Consider the following 24,168-nt stretch of genomic DNA (forward strand, 5'->3'; position numbering starts at 1 on the left):
CACAAGAGATTACATTTACCATCTGTTGGGACTTGATGAGGACTAGATGAAGGTTTGATGTCTTAATATGTAAAACCAGAGGGTGTACTTTTTTTCACAGTACCGTAATGGGGGTTACTATCAAACATGATACTCCATTCACCAACCTAAGCAAATTTCTTTAATGCAAATGACACCTTAAAGAGCAGATCAATATCACAGAAAAATACTGACGACCAGTGAATACCTCCGACTATGTTGCAAATGTGCTAACATAGGAATAGTGAAAGGTTGCAGGAAACCACACAACAGTATATCTTCCAACAGGTTTCATGTGGTGCTCACTTCAATGTCCCTGAGCGTAGATTAAGTTAAGTTACACATTACAATCACATTACAAATTATCCACTAAAAGGGTTTAAGACTGGGCAATCAAAGTCACAGAAAGAAATGTACATTATCATAGTATTATCTTTAATATGTTGCAGGCTATTCAATAGTCTATCCATTGGAAGCTTTATAAGTCACTGCATTTGAATCTCTAAGGCTGAATATTCCAATATTTACACCACGCGGAGACCCTCGCATGACCGTGTGTTGGCAAATCATTAATGAACTATCTCACATGGTCCATGAAGTCTCATTGATATTTCCCCAAGACAACAGTGGCACTTATGTTTTTCAGGTTACTTGCAGATGTCCCACAAACATTCCCGACCGACAGATAAAACTGTTTGCTTTCACTCTCTAGAATATAAGGGTACAATGGTCTCTGGTGTTGAGGCAGGTCTTCTTCTGACTGGCGTCTCCCTTATTGAGCTGGATTTAGGATCGGACTTCACTAAGTCACGATCCTACTGAGGAGCTCTGTACTTTTTAATAAGGTGAAATGTCCCTGCCTTCCTTTACAGTACCCGAAGTCAGGCATTTTTCCTCTGCAATGTCTACTAAACCTCTGACTAAAGGGAGATGAGGTTTTGGAGATGACCACGGTTATAAGGTCTTTAGAGTAACTGCAAAATTAAGTTTCAAGGTTTGAAAAGGTATATGCAGCTTGGTAGGTCGTAATGCCAAGAACTTGTGGACTGTGTTGAGGTCATCTATAGGGGAGACACAAGAGGGAAAAGCCATTGGTGAGGAGCGCGTACAGGAGGGACTAGTACCATCCAGATATGAATAGGGGCTCTAAACCTTTCTGGGGTTTTCTATCCCTCATTTTATTCTGGGGTTGGACTCATGGCAATTGTGGAGGATGGAGGTCTAGAGGAAGAAGATAATGGTCTCTCACTTCGTCACACTGGAGACATAGATGTTATCTTGCATAACTTTCTAGTGAACGTTAAAAGGGCTGCAACTTGGTAAGGGGTATTCAAAAGGCATGCTGTATACGGAAGGCCTTTGTGGCAGTGTATATGGATGTGGACTGATAGGTGTCAGAGAGGCCTTGCAACTGATTCTGGTGTAAGCCACCTTTTTTTGGGGATTTGGCATAATTGAAAATGTGCAGAACCTCAGACTGAAGTTATTCGAAGACCAAGTTAAATAAGGCGAGGTTAGCCTTGGGAGTGCGGAGATCTCACTGAGGCTACGGAGATGGGGACAGTGTCCGTTGTCATCATACGAGCCAACGCTGATGAACAGGGGGCACCTAATTGTGGATCTTCAAAGGCAATGATGGTTTTGTTTTTACATTTACCGGCAAGACCATTTTGGTTACGATGGATAAGCATCAATGTCTGTCTCTCCCACATCAATAGTAATACTGTCAACACTAAACTGAGTTTTGGATGTCAAAATCAGGAGGCCGATGCCTTGTCTCTGAGGAGTAGTCTCTTTGGTGTCATGACACTGAAGCAGTTTAGGAAGATGAGCAGGTCAGTGCCAATGCTCCAGACATTGTTAACTTTGAGGCCGATCTTGAGAGACATGGAGAGAGATGCTGTTGGAAGTTAGCCTTACTACTCGGCTATATCTTGGATCTCCTTCTTTGGGAATCTTTTACAGGATCAGTCCTCTTGTAAAAGTGTGAATGGGAGGATGTTTCTCAACCGTTTTTTCTTTTCCCTTTCCTCTTAAACTTTGAAGTATCCCTCGGAGTTGTATTCATTCCCAGACTTTCAATGTCCTTTTGAGAATTGTTGGTAAATAGGACATTCCTTCACTGAATTTGGAGCCGGGAGAGACACCCCACAGAACTTGGGTGGGTGACAGACCACCTTCTTCCTCCAACAGGAGGGACACTTCTCGAAGACAGAGGTCATTTTGACTGAAGACTTACGTCAAACACTGGCAAAACACTTCAATCAGTAGTAGGGCTTAAAAGAAATCAAGTGAAACTGAAATATCACAGGTAATGACAGATTTTAACAACAACAAAAAAATGGTTGAAACATCATGTATTCTGAGATCCTATGCAAAAACGCCAGAAAAAAAAACACAGACTGTGTGAGGTAACTGCCAGTACAATGCATTACAACTATTCTCCTAAAATCTTAAAGGGACAGGATAACCTTTTTATCAGCTTCAATGCAGGCCTATCAAGCTTCATTTGTTCCTTCATTTTGTACACTTTCAACACCTTTTGCAATGTGCATGCCGCAATGCAGCCTTGACTTGAGGGGAAAGGTGTGGCGCAACAGACAGAGCAGCTGATTCCATAGAGCGGGGCTCACATTTCGATCGCCAACCAACGAAAAGCTCAGCTCCAACAACTTGTGATCTGAGCAATAGCTCACTTAATCTCCCCGACGGTCCCCAGCGTCTTGGAACCTTAAGGGGTGATATGTTCGTGCTTTACAAATATGGATTATTCATTTAAATACTGTGGGTTGTTTTTTTACTACAGACAGGAAAAAAATAATCACTTTTGCGGGCAATCTGTGCTTATATTCAATATGAAAGAGTTTATGACTATCAAAGAAGATCCTACAATGCAGAACCAGCATATTCACGAAGGAAGAGGTGATGGAATTTGTTGCTGCAAGGCCACCAGAACACCATCGAATATCAGGGAAGATTGAAATATACAATATTGTTGTCCCTTTTTACTTCTTACCAGAAGTCAAGTGGGATCAGTTCATTGATCTCTACTTGAAAATAAATTGTACGGAACAGGCTCAAATTTTTAAGAAGAAAGTGTTCAGAGTTGCTCACCATCACTGGTCAAGGTAGTATTGGCGCTGAGAAGTCTGAAAAAAACACTGATACCACATGTGCAAAAACAACAACTATCCTTCCTGCCATCATTAGCAATGCTAGACATCAGAGGCAGAGGGCTACAGACGGATGACCATAACAGATCAATTAATCCACAGCTCTTTCTAATCTGCTCCAATTGCTCACATCTACTGGAATGGTTAGCTTACATGAATCAAAACACAGGCTCTTTCACTTTGACCTTTTTCACATGAATACACTATTCTTTTTTTTAAATACTAAAACTGTGGTACTTTCTGGAAATTGACAGATGAAGATATTATTAAATAAGACATTCATTCATTTTCAAGGTACAACCCTCAAATGAAGCTTATTCATTACTGCCCGACCATAAGTGCTTTATAACGCAAAAACTTTCAAAGCCCTGAAGAAGATCATTAGTGGGGCAATTTACCACACTCTGTATTCAACTATAGTTTCATCTCAGACCGTAAAGCAAGCGAACTTTTTTTAAGTCCATAAATTCGCAGAATCTCCTCCAAGGTTGCTTTCAAAATAGAAGCTAAAAGATTCCTCATGAACAAGTTCTTACCTTAACACGATGGTCACTTATCGCTTTGTATATAAAGCAGCATTGGTTAATAATTCTATTTGTTACAATTGTATTCGCCCCCTTACATCATTATGCATCTCCACTCCCTGGATATCATCTTATCATTGACTAGCACACTCTGCATTAATCTGGAATTAGATAGGATCTGTTATGCTTGCACCATATGTTTCTATGCATATTGTTTCCCCATTTTAGGCTTGTAGTGATCTTTTTCCTTCCTCTACCGCTAACTGTAAAGCGCTCCGATATCCTTCGGGATCTAGTTCGCGCTATATAAAACTTTATAAATAAATAAACGGCTCTCAATATCTAGAGTTATATTTAGCCATAGTAAGTGTATACTGAACAGTGCTAATGTCATAAGGAATTCTATATCAGGACATGGAGGTTCAGATTATGAAATGTTTTTCATGTATTCACTACACAGTACCCTTAAACATACACACACTGAAAAACTGCACTGCCCATAAGGCTCTGGGCTCATGGCATATTCAGCCAGTCAACATCCTAGATACAGTCCAAAATGCACACGTGAACCCCTGAGAGCTTCCTCTTCCTTCGCTGGTCAACATCTAGGTAAGTGCTAGTTTTACTCATGTGCTTAGAGACTTTTAGTTCTTTCTGAACTGTAATTTCAGTGAGCCATTAAGGGGTAGATGGTTCCCCAAAGGGGAAGCATCCGCTAGTGTGCAGGCTTCTGACAGTAGTCAAGTTAGCGAATCCTCCAGTTCCCATTTATGACAACCCATGGGGAGAAAATAGAGTACTCAATCTCTTCCTTTCATGGCCAGCTAATAACAACCTATTCAGAAATGTACTGGCTGCCAAGTGACAATGTTACTCTGCCTCCTATCATGCAAAACAGTATCAGATGTTAGAGCTATTGATTTCATGGACGGTAATTTTATTTCAAATGGAGTCATGTTCTGCCAGGAGGGCCAAGAGCAACATCTGGTCTATCACATATCCAACCTTTTCACGATTAACCGAAGTTGTCTGAGCATTTGCTTCAACAAGAATGAGGCTGTCACAAGAGTCTTGTGACCTAGAGGAAGAAAACAAATGTGTGTTTCTGTTAGGAAATCTTTTTATCCAGTATCATCACTCACGTTGAACAGTGGGGTCAGATGGGTAATGCAAGGGGAAGGTTTTTGGTAATCGCTCAACCACAGGGGGCGTAGCTTATAAGGCCTTCCTGGTGGGCAGCTGCCTGGAAGATACTATGAAGGCAGAGAAGTGGTCCATAGAGTTGATATTTCAGAAAATGATGTTCAAGCTTACTAAGAATGTATCTTCTTGTGTGGGGAGTAAGCTTTGAAGTCGCTTGTTAAGATCATGTGGGGCCTGACATACAATGTAAAATTTCCTAGCGATGGTGAAGACAAGTTAAGGTTGTATTAACAGCAAGAAAGTGAGTATTATCCCACCCATCGGTGGTCAGAGGTCCAACATAAGAGGTTGACAGTTCAGATACCTGGTTTTAATACAATTAACATTGTGGTTATGATGTATTTGTTCTAGAGAGCTTGCATCAAATGTGTGTTAAGGCTGCGTACTATACACTTTTTCAAAAGACTGTACAAAACTGAAACATACCTGTCCACTGAAGATGTAATCCAGTATCTCTTTCATAATGGCAAAAGAAATACCATCTAATTCGATCCTGTATATCGACCCATCATCTTTTGGAGGATTATAGTTTAATTTTGTTCTGAAAGAAACAGCAATATTTCAAAAATATTAAAAGGTTTTGCAGAATATAATATATTAGCTTACCTGTCGTGCGTTGCTGCGATCTTAGAAGAAAGGAAATGTAATGAAACTTGTTATGATAACATTCAATTTACATTGTGTCATTTTTATTGAAACTTATTCATTTTAATATGAAAACATTTTAAAGTGCTGTTTTAATTCTGTTTATTTATTCGAGTGCTTGTGGATACACTTTGTTTGTTTTTCCGTCTGGTGCGTACACAAATAAATCAGAAGGTTTCCCGAAGCGTGAGAGGGCCACATACAGTTGTCCATGTGAGAAGCAAAGGATTCTCCAAATCTAGTCCACACACTTGCAGCGATTGTTCTTGTGCTTTGTTGATGGTCACTGCAAAAGCGAGTCGCACCGGAAACTGTAACCGTTCAGTATTGAAAAGATTATGAGGACCGATATTTAACACTTTTTTTTTGCCAGAAACCTTCGCGGGAGTGTACTCAACAACTTCCCAAAGTTTCATGCCTTTCGGATGAATGGTGTAGTAATGCATAAAGGACAAACAGACTGACAGACATACATTAGTTTTTATATACATAGATGTAAACAAAAGTGGAAGGGCATTTAGAAATAATGCAGTTTAATTTGAGTATAACAGATTAAGCAAAGAATGTTTGATCAGTCAAGCAGATTTGATTTACTCCACCAAAAACCTGCAAACCTTAAGCAGGAATCAGGGGGTTTTCTTACAACGTGTAGCTTTTGGATGACATATCCTTCCACATCACTTGACAAAACCTGCCAGGCGGGAGGTGGCTTTCAAGACATAGCTCGAGCTGTAGTTAATATGAAGTACATATTTTGTTCATACAACCCAAACCTAGCTGATAAAAGATTTTTTAAAAAAAATAGTACTGCACACGAATAGGGATTTACATTAACGTACAGAAGTAAAACACGCTAATCTATTTAGCAATGCAGAAGACCAAACAAAAACCGACGTGACACAATCCATTTGAATTGGGAGTGCCTAGGCACAATGGTGAAGGGGAACGTACATAAATTTGAATTAATGGTATCAAGGGTTAGAGAAAATATTTCACTACAGCTCTGACATAATAAATAGTTCGATAAAACTGTGCACTCTAGTCTGAAGTCGTTGATATGTCTCTGGATCCTCAGTATACGAAACACAGAGCCTACATTTAAAAAACTACACTGTTCTCTCATCTTGGATAAAGTGGTACTTAGTCACAACACAGAAGCTACACAGCTAACCATGTGACTCACTGGGATTTTTTTACAGACTGTAGAACACCCAGTCAGCTAGCAAATAACTCACCACTTGTCTCATTCGCCACCTAGCCGCTGCATGTTGTGCCATTTATTTCCACTTTGCTATCGGCAAGTAAAATACTGAACACTTCGCTCAGAAGGCCGCAAAATACAGTACATACATAACACTTTATCTGGGGGGTGGGGGGTGGGGGGAAGGGGGGGGGGTGGTGTCATAGTAATATTTTTGTCGGATAACAGTGTGGAATTGTTGTGAGAACGTTTTCTGGGCTTCTTTAGCTAAACGACATTCACAGGGCCAGCTTTGTTAAATAAAATATATTGCACCAAACATCCTGAAGGTATTAATCATTAGCGTGCACTATATAATGTTTTTTTTTTAATTATCTCATAATAAATTGCTAGTTCCAAGAGATTCTGTAGCTTTGCTGTTTAGTTCTTGCCATTACTTCCTTTATCCCTTTGCTGCCGAGGCTTTTCCCGCCCCTATGCAGAGTTCTGTGTTTGATGTTTGGGGCACTTTGAGAGCAAATCTCCATACATTCATTACAATCTTTATGAGGGCCACCAAAGTAGCCTCTTATTAAAAAAGCATTAGGTTTCTACTGTTAACAGCACATTTTAAAGAGGAACATATATTAACCATTGCTGTATCCAAGTGCCACCACCGAGCTTCGAATGCCCGATTCCTAATGATGGGGATTAAGTACTGTTTACTAAATTCAGAACAAAATTTACAAGAAATGTAACAGGCTCTGAGGTGATAATTCGAGACATGAGCACACCATAATTTTGGAATGGTCAAACTGTCCAAAGGGAAACCCAAATGCCATCTCGCAAAGTCCAAATGAAAGAGTGTGAGTAGCGTTCTGTCACAAGAGGAGTCTGTCCACTCCAGATATGGTGCCATGCCTGGTGTGTTAAGTGTAGTAATAGGCTTAGAAGAATCATTCTCTTCACTGAGATGGTGCCGTTTAGTTTTATACAAGGTTTTAACACAGGCCTTATTTTTGGACAGAGTTCTGGGTGTATAAAAAAGCTGCAGCTTCCCCCAGATCCGCCAGGGTAGATTTGACGTAAGGTAATTTAAATATGATTTATAACGCGCAGCTCATGCCCGAGGGCACCTTGGCGCTATGGAAGTCCGACCTAGGGCAGCAACAGTGTCCACTACAGGTTGAGCGAGTGTGTGGGATCCTTTTTCAATCCGGTGTGAAGAGCCAGGTTTTTAGGGCTTTTAAACGGAGTAGGGAGGGGGCTGTTTTTATTTAGACTCGGTGGCAGACTATTCCAGAGCATTGCAGTGGCCCTATAAACTCCTCCCTCCCCAGGTGGCCTTTCTTAATGGGGCAACCACCTTGTTCCTGGCAGATCCTGAGCGTTTCCCTCTTGATGGTATGTACCATTTAAGTTTTCTCCTAAAATGGTCAGGCCTGAGTCCATGCAGGGATTTAGATGCCAGACAGAGGGCTTTGAACTTGCTTCGTTGTCTGACTGTCAACCTTTGCATTTTTCTGATGGCTTCTCCGGCCAATTCATATTTGGGAATTTTGAAGATGAAACGGGCAGCAGCGTTTTGCAAAATCTGGAGTCTTTTCAAAAGACATAATGCGTAAGGTAGAGACTATTACAGTAGTCAGTTCTTGTGAGGACCATAGCCATAGTTACTGTTTTCAGAAGTTCAGGTGGCAGGAATGTTTCGATTTTTTTTTAATCATCCTTATAGAGCAAAAGGATGAAAATGTAATTTTGTTGACTTGCTCCTTGAATTTCAGTTCACTGTCTAGCAAAAATGGATTAGTTACTTACCTGTAATCCTAGTTCTCTTCCAGGGGTATCCTCATCAAAGTCATAAGCATTAGAATATTCCCGCCTACGTGCGGGACCCCGGAAACACTATATTATATGTGCCCCACATATAAATACACATATATATATAAACCATATATATATATAAAAAACAAGCAATAGCAGCCAGATCACATTAGAGCTGAAATATGCTGTGAAGAATTTCCACCATGCATGAATAATAAGCATTAGAAACAGGAGAAAACAACACCAAAGCTTGTTTAGGAATTGTTTTAATGCTCAAAAAGCAGTAGAAATTCTCAGAACTCACTGGAAGCATAGAAAGCTCCCAGGCTGCATTGCAAACACACAGTCTAACCAGACTGAAAAGCTAACCTGTAGCTAAATAACAAAAAACTGACACTGTGCCTTTAAGGCACTCATGACCCCCTGAATCCCATCATGCCTCAGGAGTGGCAGTTAGGCAGTTGTTCTTTTCGGAGACTGAAAACCAAACCCAATAACACTTAGGTCAACAATATCTCCTTATGAACAGTTATTCCTTGCCCGGGGAGGCGGGAGGGTTGCTTATGACTTTGATGAGGATACCCCTGGAAGAGAACTAGGATTACAGGTAAGTAACTAATCCTTCTCTTCCAGGGGATCCTCATCAATAGTCATAAGCATTAGAATAGAATAGCGAGCCTCTCCTCATCTCTGCGGGCAAAGGAAAGATAAGACAGAAATCTCATCAACAAGCTTGAGTAGACAGAACCGACTACCCAAACAGATTCCTCAAGGAGGCTTGCCCTACTTGAGTGTCAGTCCTGGAATCAGAGTCGAGGCAGTAATGCCTCGTAAAGGTATGCACTGATTTCCAGGTCGCGGCCTTGCATATTTCTGACATGGGAACGTCATGCAAGAAAGCCACTGTAGCCGCCTTCCCTCTAGTGGAATGCGCTTTTGGAGACATCAACAAAGGTTTTCCCGCCAGTTGATAGGCCAGCTTAATGCAAGAAACAATCCACCTAGAAATGGACCTCTTTGCCGCTGGAAAACCAGTTCTCATAGCACCATAGTTTACAAACAGTTGGTCTGTTTTCCTAATCCCTTTAGTCATTTCCAAATAAAACTTCAGCACTCTTTTAAGATCTAATGAGTGAAGTGACCGCTCAGCCGGGGTCGCCGGATTTGGAAAAAAAGAAGGGAGAGATATAGACTGATTGATATGAAAATCAGATATGACTTTAGGCAAGAAGGAAGGGTGAGCCCTCAGCACCACTCTGTTATGGTGGAATACCGTATAAGGTTCCTTTGCACAGAGCGCCTGTATCTCACTGACCCTGCGTGCAGAGGTAATCGCCACCAAAAAAGCTGCCTTCCAAGAGAGATGTTGTAAGGAAGCTTTGTGGATTGGCTCGAAAGGTGGAGACATCAACCGTGATAGAACTAGGTTCAATTCCCACGGAGGAGAAGGATTTCGCACAGGGGGATACACCTTCTTCAACCCCTGGAGGAAATCCTTGACCACTGGAACCTGAAAGAAAGACACCTGGTCAGGCGACTTCCTGTAAGCCACAATAGCTGACAAATGCACTCTAATGGAAGCGTACTTTAAACCAGCTGTTGCAAGTGAAAGGAGGTATGGTAATATGACGTCCTCCTGCCCCTTAATCGGATCCAAATGCTGATCCTACACCAGAAGTAAAACCGTTTCCACTTGAAGGCATAGGATGCTCTCGTGGAAGGTCTCTTAGCCTCCTTTAAAATGCTCATACAGTCAGGAGGTAGGTTCAAATGTCCGTATTGCAGGACCTCAGGAGCCATGCTGTTAGGTTCAATGATGGGAGGTTGGGATGCATTATCCTCCCGTTCATTTTGCTCAACAGGTCCGGTCTGCAAGGGAGTCGTTTGTGTGGACACACAGACAGATGTAGAAGGTCCGGATACCACCACTGCCGAGGCCAGTCCGGAGCAAGTAGGATCATCACCATGTTCGTCCTGAGGAGCTTGGACACCACTCTCGGGATCAGAGCCAGGGGAGGAAACGCGTACGCGAACATCCCTGCCCAATCCAACAGGAGAGCATTCCCCAGCGTCCCCGGTCTGTGGAACCTGGACGCGAAGGCGTGGCACTTGGAGTTTTCGTCGTCTGCGAACAAGTCTATGGACGGACGCCCCCAGCAACGAAAAAGTTCTTCTACTACTTCGTCGTGTAGCACCCAGTCTGGCTGATCTTCGAAGTGCCTGCTGAGTGCGTCTGCTTTGACGTTCAACTCGCCCGGAAGATGCACCACCACCACTGTGAGACCTCGAGCGAGGAGCCAATGCCATATTGTTTGAGCCTCTCGAGACAGTGGGCGAGATCTTGTGCCTCCTTGCTTGTTCAGATAGAACATTGTTGTCGTATTGTCCGTCTGAACCAGGACTGAGTTGGCTGTGATCGCTGGCAGGAAAGCTTTGAGAGCCAGGAATACCGCTCTGAGTTCCAGCATGTTGATGTGGTATGTCTGCTCCTGCGCAGACCACCGGCCCTGAATCTGAAGCGGACCCATGTGTGCTCCCCAGCCGTGCAGGGAGGCATCCGTCACGATAGATAGGGATGGGATGGGTTGATGAAACGGCACTCCCACCATCACATTGTGTCTCCGAGTCCACCATCTGACAGACTCTTTTGTCGCTTGGGAAAGATGGATATGGTCCTCCCAGCGACCTGTCGCCTGGTCCCACTGATCCTCCAGGGCCTGTTGCAGAGGACGCATTCTCAGCCTGGCGTGTGGGATGAGAAAAATGCAGGACGCCATGGAACCCAGTAGAGACGCCACCTGTCGTGCTGTTGGGGGACGAGACTCCAGCAGAATCCCGCACTTCAGGGTCATGGAAGAAAGTCTCTCCTCCGAAGGAAACGCTCTTCCCTCGCTTGTGTCCAGAACGGAGCCTAGGTAGTGGATGGATTGCGTAGGCCGCAGGACTGACTTCTCCAGGTTCACATGGAGGCCGAGCCTGTGAAGCTGTTGCAGGCACAGATGCAGATCTTGTGTTACCCGTACCGGGGATGAACCCTTCAGGAGCCAGTCGTCCAGATATGGGTAAACGAAGAGACCCTTCTTGTGAAGAAAAGCCGCCACCACCGCCATGCATTTGGTGAAGACTCGTGGTGCGGACTTGAGACCGAAGGGTAACACCTTGTACTGGTAGTGTTTGTGCCCCACGACAAACCTCAGGTACTTTCGATGTTGCTGCGCAATCGGGATGTGAAAGTACGCATCTTGAAGATCCACCGAACACATCCAATCTCCGGCTTGTAGATGTGGACATATTTGGTGAAGCGCCAACATGCGGAACTTTTCCTTGACGATGACCTTGTTTAGGAGTCGCAGGTCGAGTATGGGCCTGAACTTGTCCTCCTGATCCTTTTTGGGGACAAGGAAATATCTGGAGTAAACTCCTTTGCCTCTTAGAGCGCGAGGAACTTCTTCTATCGCTCTTTTTTGCAGCAGGATCGCCACCTCTCGACGGAGCAAGCTCAGTTGGTGAGGGCAAGAGCTCTTGGGAGGAATGCTCTTTGGAAGAGCACGGAAACGTATCCTGTAACCACTTCGCAGTATATTCAGCACCCACTGATCTTTTGTGATGCTGACCCACTCCTCCAGGTGTTGAGATGCACTTCCTCCCACCGGAGTGGGCAACGGTGTCAGAGGAAGCCACTGTTCAGGCCTTTCCTCCTCTCGGGGCGTTGGAGGACTGCTGGCGGCCCCCCCTGCCCCTGCTGGGTTTACCGTGAAACTGGGGTTTACCCTGAGCTTTGTTCTGCGACCACTGAGGGGGTTGAACCCTCTGCTGGGCCCCTCTCCCCCTGTTGGACTTGAAGCGGCGCTTGAACTCCTTCTTCTTCTCCAAGCCCACAGCCTTCACCGTGTCCAGTTCAGTTTTCATTCGGGTCATTTCCTCGTCTGCGTGTTCTCCGAAGAGGGCAGAACCCGAGAAAGGGAGATTCAGAATCCGATGTTGGGCATCCGGCTTCAGCCCTGTAAGTCGCAACCAGGCCGATCTTCTGGCGCAAACTCCATGGGCATAGGAATGACCCGACAGCACCGCCCCATCCGCGGCCGTGCTGATCATCTGGTTAGCCACCAGACACCCCTCCGTAACAGTTTCCTCAAAGTCTTGCTGATCCTCTTTCGGCAGCTTCGCTTTGAATCTCTCCATCGAGTCCCATAAGGCCCTGTCGTACCGGCCCAGGAGCGCAGCTGCACTGGAGACCTTAAGAGTGGAAGCCGCAGAGTTGCAGACCTTCCTACCCCAGGAGTCTTGGGTCTTGCTGTCCTTATCTGGCGGGACTGAAGACGAACCAGCAACCGCATGTGTCTTTCTTGCCGCTGCCACGATGACCGAGTCCGCCGGAGGGTCAGACCTCACAAACACAGGGTCAGAAGCCGCAGGTTTGTACTTCTTCGTGATGCGTGCTGGCACTGCTCTGATTGAAGCCGGGGTCAGGAAAACGTCCTTGACCGGATCCAAAATCCCTGGGACCAACGGCAGCAGAGGTCTGGAGATGGCCTTTTTGTGCAATGTTTCGAAAATGACCGTCGTCGTGACTTGAGGAACAGACATTTCAATGTTTAGTTTAAGTGCACCTCTCTGCAGAACGTCCAGGTATGTGCCAATATCATCCACAGGGGAGGACCTGGACGTTGGACTGTCTGTCAAGGTCGGAGAGTAGTCCCTCTTCGACGACCTGGTAGATGAAGTGGAAGAGGTAGACGGGGTACGTCTATGCCGATGGTGAGAACTGCGTCCCCGCTCCCTTGACTTCCTGGGACGCTCCTCCCGTCTAGGAGAGCGCGACCTGACCCGATCCCTTGGGCGATGGTCTCTTCTAGGAGATCGGGACGCTCTGGGCGATCCGGCTGGAGACCGCTCAGGAGACCTGCCCCGAGGGACATAAGCTTTTCGGCCATCCAGTCTAGGGTCTTTTGCAGGCGACCTAGATCTTCCCCGACCGTCCCGCCTGGCTTCCCTTGTGGGCGAGCGGGGCCCCCTTGGCGCCCTGGTGGGTAGATCCACAGGCGTGGAGCGCCTGGGTGGGCTACGTTTGTCTATCTCCTCCACCATGTCCTGGAGAGCTGACCTGTGGCGCGGGCTGGCATATTCCTGCATACGCCTGGTAGCCCCATCGTCTCTCCAATGGTCCAGGGACCGGTACCATCTTGGCGACAGCCGGATGCGTCCCCCAGAAGGGTCTGGCCGACGTTCAGGGGTCCTGTGCACTGGGCTTCTAGATCTGGAGTGTGCAGTAGAGGAGCCCGAGGACCGATGAGAAGAATGGTGAGAAGCAGATTCTGTCACCATGATCGTGTCCGAGCGCCTCGACGTCGAGCGCTCCCTTCTCGCCGCCGACCGCTTCCGAGGGGTCGGGGGATCAAACAACCTCGATCCCGAGCGGCTATGCGAACGTTCATAGTCTCTCGACGTCGAGCGGCGATGAGCAACCGCCGACGGAGCCTTCTGCCTTGACGTCGAGCGATGGTGTCTGGTCGTCGACGGGGACCTCAGCCTCGACGTCGAACGTCGATGACCTGTCGCCGATGGAGGCTTCTCTCTTGACGCTGAATGGCCTGTCGACGGAGCTCTCTGCCTCGACGCCGAATGGCGATGGTCAGTCGCCGACGTAGAGCCATGCCTCGACGTCGGATGCCTGTGCGACGACGGCGGAGGGGTATTGGGCACCCTCGACGCCGAACGCCGATGCTGCTGCACCGACGGGGACCGCGTCCTCGACGCCGATCGACGAGCACCCGTCGACGGCGGAGGAGTCACCTTCCTCGACGCCGATCGTCGCCTGGTTGACGACGGCGAGGTGACGTCCCTCGACGCCGATCGTCGCCTGGTTGACGACGGCGGAGGGGTAATGGATCTCGACGCCGACCGTCGCCCGGTTGACGGCGGCGGAGTAGCCTTCCTCGACGCCGATCGCCGCCCGGTTGACGACGGCGGAGGCGATTTCGAAGACGCCGCCTTCGATGACGCACCTGGCCTTCCTCTCGATGGCGAGCCCGCCGTCGACGGCAGCTTCCCAGAGGAAAATCCTTCCTGTGGATCTTTTCTCAGCGCCGAGCCCGACGCTGAGGTAGAAGGACGTGAAGGCTTCTTCTTTGAAGACGAATGGGCCTTCTTGGAGCCCTTCTTCACTGGGGACCTTCCTCTCGAAACTCTGTGGGCCAGGCCATAAATCCGAATTCTCTCCCTGTCCTTGAGAGTCCTGCTTGATAGGTTCTCACAGTGTGGACAGGTTTCAGGATCATGGTCATCAGGCAGGCAAACAATACAGACCTCGTGGCTGTCTGTCTTGGCCTTCTTGCTGTTGCAAGATGGACATCTATCAAAAAGAGATGGCATTTTCGAAGTAAAATGCCCTCCAAACTGCTAAAAAAAGGCAGTATCTTACTTGACAAGGTGGTAGACGTCGAAGTAAGAGCAAAAAGCTTGAAAAAGAAGCAATCTTCTGCAGAAAATTCAGAAAATTAGTGGAGCTGTGTTAGCCAGGGTCCTTCACTGAAGGAGCCGGAAAGAACAACTGCCTAACTGCCACTCCTGAGGCATGATGGGATTCAGGGGGTCATGAGTGCCTTAAAGGCACAGTGTCAGTTTTTTGTTATTTAGCTACAGGTTAGCTTTTCAGTCTGGTTAGACTGTGTGTTTGCAATGCAGCCTGGGAGCTTTCTATGCTTCCAGTGAGTTCTGAGAATTTCTACTGCTTTTTGAGCATTAAAACAATTCCTAAACAAGCTTTGGTGTTGTTTTCTCCTGTTTCTAATGCTTATTATTCATGCATGGTGGAAATTCTTCACAGCATATTTCAGCTCTAATGTGATCTGGCTGCTATTGCTTGTTTTTTATATATATATATGGTTTATATATATATGTGTATTTATATGTGGGGCACATATAATATAGTGTTTCCGGGGTCCCGCACGTAGGCGGGAATATTCTAATGCTTATGACTATTGATGAGGATCCCCTGGAAGAGAACCTAGGTTCTTTACTTTGGTTAAGGGTGTAGGCAGTGAGTCAAGCTCTGGGGGCCACCATATACCCAACGAATCCAGGGAATAAGTAAACCCCGGTCACAAGATGAACAGACCTCAACGATTTCCCTGCTAAAGCAGCATGTGGATTGCTCCAAATTGAGCACCATAACAGAGGGGCGGCCAGGGTACGAGAGTCCTCCAAGTAATCCATTCCTAGTTGCTGGTGCAGAATAATGGTGGAACAAGTAGGTGGGATGCCCAGTAGTCTCCTTAACACTCTGTTTTGTACATCCTGGATTGTTTTCGGATTAATATGTCCCCAGGTGCCTGATCCATCCGTTAAAATATTTAGACACTTTCTCCTATACATTTCTAAATAAAGGGGCCACAGGTTTGTTCCCTGAATACGTCTGGCCAGGTTATAAACATACTCAGATCCTAAACAATTCTAGTGGACTTTAGCCACACAAAGACCCCAATTCCCATTCACATAAAAAACAGCCAGGTAGAAGAAGTCCTGGGTGAGAGCCCAGGTGTAACCTTGTAGCTTAATCCCCCTGCATCTTGCTCTGTTAATAGATTGCGCGTCATTATAAAGGTTTTCAAACGATTAGTAGCAGACCACGGGAGCCCATAAAGGTGACAAATTCATGGAACTAAAGATTTAGGCAATTGGGGGTTCTTGATAACAGAACAGCATCCTCCACATATAACAGGACATGAACCTTTTTGCAGTCAAAGGAAGGAGCATCTGAGATTTTAGCAGACTGAGAGGTACCTAGGCCATTAAGGTATAACAAACTGCAGGTGGGGGCTAGGACGCACCCCTGGTGTACCCCTTGCCCTATCCTGAACCAGTCAGTCCTCTCTCCCGAGGGGCCAATCTGAACTGGCAGAGAAGTGAACCAGCCCACCATCCACCCTTGTGTCAGTCAGTATTTCCCCAGTGTTTAGACCTCACCACTGTTGAAGGCACAGGACAGGTCCATAAAGGCCAGGCAGATTTAGCCCTACTTAAAAATGGTGTATTTAATAATCAGCAAGTGTAAATTTAAGCATTGCTCCATCAAGGCTCTTTACGATACTGGCCCAATGGCTCTCAGACAGAATTTCAGCTGGTACACACCTTCTAGACCATTACGCTCTTCTGGAGCGATGAATGTCGAAGTACCAAGTTCAAACTAGCCCTATGGGGTGGCAAAGGTATTGTGACCTGTACGACTAGACTGTTGAACTTTCTTCCGTTTGAACTAAAACATTCCCAATCCACCTTACACTTTAGGAAAGCACCGAAAATATGGCTCTAACATCAAGGGCACACTTGTACTTAGCCTGCCTTCCTGATCCTCACTTGAAGCGCCAAGACACCTACGGGTACACAAGCGCTATACAAACCCCCATAGCATAACATGCCTAACCCATACGGCGCCTCCGACAGAATGTCGGCCTCCCAAACTCAGTCCAAAAGGCATGTCTAGCAAATCTTCATACATTTTTGTCCACTAAAATGTATCATAGGCCAGAATTGCGTCTTTTGACCCACATTTTGATTAATCTAATGGTACCCCGGGGTTTGTGGATTCCCCTGGATGGAAACAAGAAAATAGCCAAAATAGTGCTTTTTGTAAGAAAAAGTACTGTGCAAGCAAATATATATTTAATTTCCTAAACTGGCACCAATAATAGGTTTGAAGTGCTAAGATCACCATCTTCGCAGCTTTCAGGAACAAGCAGAGTTGTAAAGGAAAATATATTTTTTATACCAGTCTTTTTGCATTTTTCTAGCTGGTTGTCCTTTTCTCCTATTTTCTGCAATTTCAACCTACTTGCAAGTTGAGGTGGAAACAGGTGCAAAACCCATAGGTAAACCCAGAATGTATTAATGCCTGAAATCTTGACACAATTCCAAATTCAGCAAAGGGTCATTTCTGTAAATTGCTCATTGTTTTACAAAAGAAAATAATAATTAAAATAAAGAAAATGAAAACAAGTAGAATTAAATAGCAATTGGTGACCTTCTCATCTGTAATGGTCAGCTCTGGTGGCAGATAAACAAAAGTAACATACAGGTGCGTCTGTCAGACCCTTCAGGTTGCAGGGATATATCACATTTGTTGGTTGTCCAAAAACACACAATACCCAGAGCCACCAACTGAGCTGCAACTTGCAACGATATTTCATAGTGCCCTCCCCATGCAGCAATTCATATGGCAAAAACCTTCTGAATGAAAAATTAGTATGAAGGAGGAGGCTTCAAAATAATACTTATTTTAGCCCTGATGAGATTTTCAATAGTTTTAAAATTAGTGGTAGTCACCAGGGATGCTAATACAGTTATGTTATACAATTGCTCAATGTATAAATAAATTATATTTAATGAGGTTTTAAATCAGGTTTAATTTGATATGTGAAGCCGTTTTAATCATCTCTGAATTTGAGAAATTACATCATGCACAATGCATTTTTAATTATGTGTTTTTATGGTCATTGTTATGACATAATAAGGACTATTGAACTGAACGGAGTATGAAGGAAAGCTCTATTTTTTAAATGTGCACAAGATATTGAGTTTAGGAATAGAGGATATTTGTACACCTCTGAATTTGGGTTATTCATACAACCATATGAGTCAAAGTGAATTTAGTAAAATGTGTTCTTAACAGCACATTGGCTTGCATTTAGTAGGTTAAAAAAATTGAGAGAAATCTAATTGGTAGTGATAGAGCAAGGTAAAGAACAAAATTTTGTTCAAACTTGTGAAGTTAATCTTCCATAATGATAATTGAACTAATAAGCTTGTGGTGAAATTATTAATCAACTTAGTTTAAGAATTCATACATCATTACATGTGCGAAAAACTAATGTGCTTTTATGTTGCAAATACAAAGTAAATAATAAACTAATTTTGTCTATTGTCTTTGTCAGTATTAAATGCGGCAGTCAAATTAATGGCATGTGCTTATTTTATGTGCTTATGTTATGTCTTTTCGTGATAAAAGCTCCTGGAGTTCCTGCCATTCGAAAAGGAAAGGTAACTATAAAGCTGCTTTTTTGTGCCTATGCTAGGTAACATCATTAACAGGATTAATTAGTAAAGGGGGAGGGTAACAGAATGGGTTTCAATTCTTTAAATAATTGATGTCTTGTGTTTGTTTAAAATTAGTTTCCAAAGTGAGGCCTAAAAGTTGGTTCAGAAAACATGGCTGACAGAGCTGCAGACGCGAAACCTTGTCCAGAGTAAATACTCTACACATGCGCAGCTGTGAAGATTTTTGCTGCATTCTTACTGTGAATTGAAAAACAGTCGCGTTGAACGTGCTCTTAGAAAGATGGCCCAAGGACAGAAACTTGTTATATCGGCCAAGGTTAGGAAGCTGGTGTTCGAGGCACGAAGAAAAAATGTATCTTTGTTGAGGAAGCGGAGACGAAATATGGAAATGAAAGACAATAGTGCTTATATGAAGCCTGGACTTGGTCAAGAGTCGGATGATTTAATCATTTTTATTCTGGACTGACACAGGACAGCCAATGAAAAGCTCTGATTCTTTTGAAAAAATGTAAAATGTAGAAAGTTTAGCTAGAAAGAAAGGTATAAAGTCTGAGACTGGGAGCAAGGAAAAAACTCTTACTTTCCGATTCCTGAGTGACGAGTCGTGCTGATGGACCTTTGGTGCATGGAAGGACAGCAGACTTTTAAAGGATTTTTCCTTTCAGGTGAAGTGAGAATTAGACAGGGAAATAGATTTTAGGGAAAGGAAACTGCTATTCTACTAATATTTCATGTTTCTGAATTTGCTTTAAAATGTCAGTTTTGAATTCATTTCCTTATTGAAATGCTGTTTTCTTATTTACTTATAAAATAAAGATTCTAAAACGTAAATGCTTTTCCTTTGAAAAATATAGTTAATAAAAGTTAGTTTTGAAAAGACAAGCTGGTCTTGTTTATTCATGGTCTAGTTACCATCAGTTGATTTAATCGCCTTAAGTGGTTTGATTAATGAGAAATAAATGTTTTAAAACCATGGTGAAAATAAATAAACTGCAGTTGTATATAATCATGTAAATAGTATATGAATAGTTTTATTAATCAAATCACCCGATTCAGTTGCTCAAAAATTGTCTCATTGGTGTTATAGGCCTGTATAAGTGTTTGATGATTAATGGTGAGTATTGAGATGATGGGTAGCGTTTGAGAGACAGCGTCTGAAAGACAGTTTTTCAATCTGAGCGCTGGATCAATTACTTGGTAGCAGAGGAACGGTTACTATGGTAACTAGCATGTTACATGGTAGTCACATAGGATTCATGTCTAAAACATGTTAAGTTTGTTCAGTTGTTATATGTAGTTGAAAGGTATTTTCCAGCAGTGTGAAAATTCCTGATTTGTGCCGGCATGAGTAGTGTGACAGGAGAAGTTACACAGTGCATTTGTTCTGTTTTAAAATAGTGGTATTGTCGTATATCACAAGTGTTGTGGTCGTACAGCACAAGTTTAGGGATTTTAGGTGTGCAAGGTAGAATGTATAGCGAGGATTGTTTATGAAATCGTAACTTTCGAGTCTAGGGACTGGTGTCCTGTTTTAAAACTCACTGTGAAAAGAGTAATAGAACTTATCTAAGCTTGAGTGAAGGGTAAGGAAGGGTCGTCTATCTTACTAGTGAGTGAGGATTTCTATTGGTGGATTAAAGTCCTACTATAGATTTATGTATGCATGATTAGGGATTTTCCCGTATGAATGAGTGTAAATGAATTTGTAATATTCGATCGAGTGAAACTCTGAATTGTATCTAAGGGGATGTAAAATATCTCTGTATGTGCATTTAGAGAGAAACGAGTTAGTTATTACCTAGGGTAAAGTAGCCTTACTTTATCGATGAATCTAAATATTCTGTGAAAATAGCGTTGTCTATTTCATGTGAAAAGAATACTTGAATGTTTGAGAAAAACTATCACTTTAGTTAGCGAAAAACAGACAAATGGTTTGTCTTTTGTGGAGCTATTAACTGAATTCAATTGAAAGTTTTTCTAAATATGGCGCTGTGAAAAATGTTTGCAAAGGTGGGGTCAGTTTAAGGAATGAGTTGAGAGAGAGTAGCTGCAGCGGTAGCATACGTCACAAGTATCGCGCTGTGATTGGCTAACATACGCCACCGTATTCGTACACAGATTGGTTCATGTGACTAAGGTAAGCTTATAACTGATTGGCTTATTCTGAAAAACAGTAATTCTATTGGTTGAGCAAAATAGTGACTAAGCTTAACCTGATTGGTTTGTTGGTGAGTTTTGCGCACGGATTGGTTAGTTTTATGGAACAACAAGGAAGTTGTTACGATCTTTTCCGAAGTAAAGGAATTGTTTAAAAACATGGATTATTATTACATGAAGAAGGAAAAGAAACCTTCGTGGTTTCAGAAACTGAAAAATAAAATTAAACCTGACAAGAAAATTACAACGCGAGGTAGAAGACTAATTCATAAGTATAAAACACCTGCAGCTTATATGTTGGGTGAATATGGTTATCATATGTGTCTTTGGATTGAGAATTGGATGAAATATACGGAGAATGAAGGTGTATTAGCATCGCCAGAAGACGGATCATTTAACATAGCGTGTTTGAAAAATTTAAGAGAAAGAATGATGAATCTTGTACCAAGGCCTAGACCTACTCAATTTGAAGCCTTAGTTGAATGGGAAGATGAAATGCATGAATTAGAACGAGTAGAGGAATACCAAAAAGATTAGATAGAGAAACACATCAAGATAGAATGCGTCGATGGAGAAATGCAGACGTGTGATGGCTTATACCCAGTGAGATTAATTGATGAGGTAACTGGAAAAAAGCATACTCAAAAGAAAAATAATATTAGAGAAGAGAGTGATTCAGAAGATGCAGTATTAAAAGAAATTTATGCTAAGAAACCGCCACCTTATCAACCACTTTGTACATGGACTACTCCTCCAAGTGCACCACGAAGAGAAATAATTGAGACACCTCCTGAAACAAATTTGATTAACAGAAAAACACCCGAAAGGGTAGAAACCGGACGCAATTCAAATATATCGGCAGAAAATAGTAATTTTATTGAAACTCCAGTTCAAAGAAATGAAACTCCAAAAAAAGGAATTAGAACAGAAAGGTATGAGGGATTACCATTACCAAGTACTTCAGAATACTCTGCGAATGAATTAATACAACAGTTAACTAAAAGCATGGAAGCAGTAACAATCGGACCGGTTATTCCAGTATTTGATCAAAAAGAAATTAGGCATTCAGCTTTAACTGTTCGATTAAATTCGGAAATACAAAAAGTAACTGAAAAATTTTATTCAGATTTGTCTGAAATTCATCGAGAGAAAATGATGATGCCTGACTTAACTTTTAATCAAACTTTGTCATGTAAAACTCCAACAGGTGCAGATTCTGATTTTGGATCTCCGGAAAGGAGTCTGAGTAAAATATATTTTAACACAAACCCCCGAATGTAAATTACTTGATGTTGGAAAACTGAAAGCAGATTTAGAAGACTTAATAATTGGTACGATTGGAACTGACAGTTTGAAAGCATACCAGGATGATGAATTATTATTTATTTGCAAAAGCATAACATGGAAAACGAAAAACAAATATGATCAATTGGAAGAAATGGCTCTTGAATTAGAAGTGGATTTAAGTAAGCAGAAGAATTTGCAGAAAAATTATAGGGTGGATTTCTCTGAAAAAGACATTGAAAATATGAATACCTCAGGAAGAATCACTCACATAAAAGATTTAATTGTGATTTTAAGAAAATGGGGTGAATTAAGTAAATGGAGAGCGAAATGGACAAAGAAAAGAGATGAAGACTGAACAAGTTTAGCTTTTCCTGTTAGAGAAAAAGGTAGTAAATAAATTTCCAATGAGGGAAATAGCAGGAGGAGGGTATGTACATGTCCCTTGGACAAGACAGGACCTTTTACTGTTCACAAATGATTTCCCACGATTAAGATAAAAACCTGTGGAATGGTATGGACAGGTAGAAAGATTTGTGAAAGTTTCAAATGTTTTGTGGGTTGATCTTGATGGATTATTTTACATAGTTGTCCCATCAGATCTTTGGACAGAATGTAAAACAGCTATACATTGGCCTAGAGAAGAATATGAACGAGATAAGGTAACAGGTGCTCCTTCTACAGAGGTAATGAGGAAATATGAACAGGTAATTGTGTTTTTGAAAAACAAGATTCCTCCAATAGAGATCAATTGGGTTAAAATTGATAGAACAATCCAAGAGTCTAAAGAATCAGTATATTCATTCTATGAAAGATTACCTCTGGTATTTAAACAATACAGTGGTTATGAACATCTGAGTGAGAAGGACATGAGCCATTTTATATACAGATTTGTATATGGCTTGAGACCTGAAATTAGTGAAATGGTAAGAACTGGAATAGTTGGCTGGCAATCACACACAGTAGATGATATCTTGAGAAAAGCAAAATACTGTAGTGATGAAATAGAAGCTAAACAAAAGAAGCTGAAAGAAAAAGCAATGTGGGCACAGGTAAAAGTGGCTGAACAAATAGCAACTTTAGGAAATAAAAATGTTGATCAAAATCAAGGGAAATTTAAAGGTAATTATAATAAACCAAAATTGATGGGAAATATAGAAGAGTTAAAACATAAACTCCCATGTTTTAATTGTGGCGAAATTGGACACTGGAAGCGCGAGTGTAAGAATCCGCCCAGAATTCATTTAAAAAATACATTTTTAAATCCACGGATGCAGAATGAGATAAATGAGCAGCAACAGCTACAGCGACAGGTAGTGAATCAGCAAAATCAGTTACCACAACCGTCACTTCCAAACTGTGTAAATGTGCAGAGATACAGTGCAGAAACAGGATTCAGCGGAGGTGAACAGGTAAACAAATCACTGAGAGTGAATGTGTCAAATGTATCTCAACAATATTGGTTGAAAGAAGATGGAGGGAATGAATCTGATGACTACTTCTAACGGTGCCTGACAGAGGAGGAAGAGTGTGTGCTTGGAGCCACTCTTGAGGTAGATCAATCTGGCCCATTTGTAAATGGTAAAGTGAATGATGTAGAAATTACTTTCCTAGTGGATACAGGTGCTACCCGTTCTACTGTTAGATCAGTAGAAATAGAAAACCTTCCTCTCTCTGGAGATAAAATCCAAGTAGTAGGTGTAGCTAATCAGCAAATAAAAACAGATTTAACTGAACCAGTTGAAGTTGAAATAGGTAAATTTAAAGACATGCATAGATTTGTAGTTTGTGATAGTAGTCCTGTAAATTTGTTAGGTAGGGATATTCTCTGTAAAATGAACTGCGCAATATATTGCTCACCGGATGGTATTGAGCTTCAAACTCCAGAAGAAGATGGGCTTTACAAATTAACAATGCCAATGGTTGAGGCAGAAGAATGCAAATTATTTCCTGTGTTTGATAAAAATAATTTACCTGAAGAATTGAAAGACACAGTGAATGTAAAAATTTGGGATTTCACTGGAGATGAAATGGGCTTGATGAAAAATGTAGATCCAGTACAAATATCAGTGAAACAAGGAGCAGATTATCCAAACATTCCTCAGTA

General features: G+C 42.7%; 1 protein-coding gene across 2 annotated transcripts in view; it reads right to left on the reverse strand.

Annotated features, from left to right (window-relative positions):
* GAN (gigaxonin) overlaps window positions 1-24,168 on the reverse strand; it is a 307,857-nt gene that overhangs the window by 205,189 nt on the left and 78,500 nt on the right. For both annotated transcript variants that reach the window (XM_086945082.1, XM_086945083.1), the window contains exon 2: window positions 5,345-5,459. In XM_086945082.1, the coding sequence (XP_086801208.1) occupies window positions 5,345-5,459 (115 nt within the window). The remainder of the gene's footprint in view (window positions 1-5,344; window positions 5,460-24,168) is intronic.

This window comes from Lissotriton vulgaris, chromosome 12, assembly GCF_964263255.1.
Source record: "Lissotriton vulgaris chromosome 12, aLisVul1.2, whole genome shotgun sequence".
Taxonomy (NCBI): Eukaryota; Metazoa; Chordata; class Amphibia; order Caudata; family Salamandridae; genus Lissotriton; species Lissotriton vulgaris.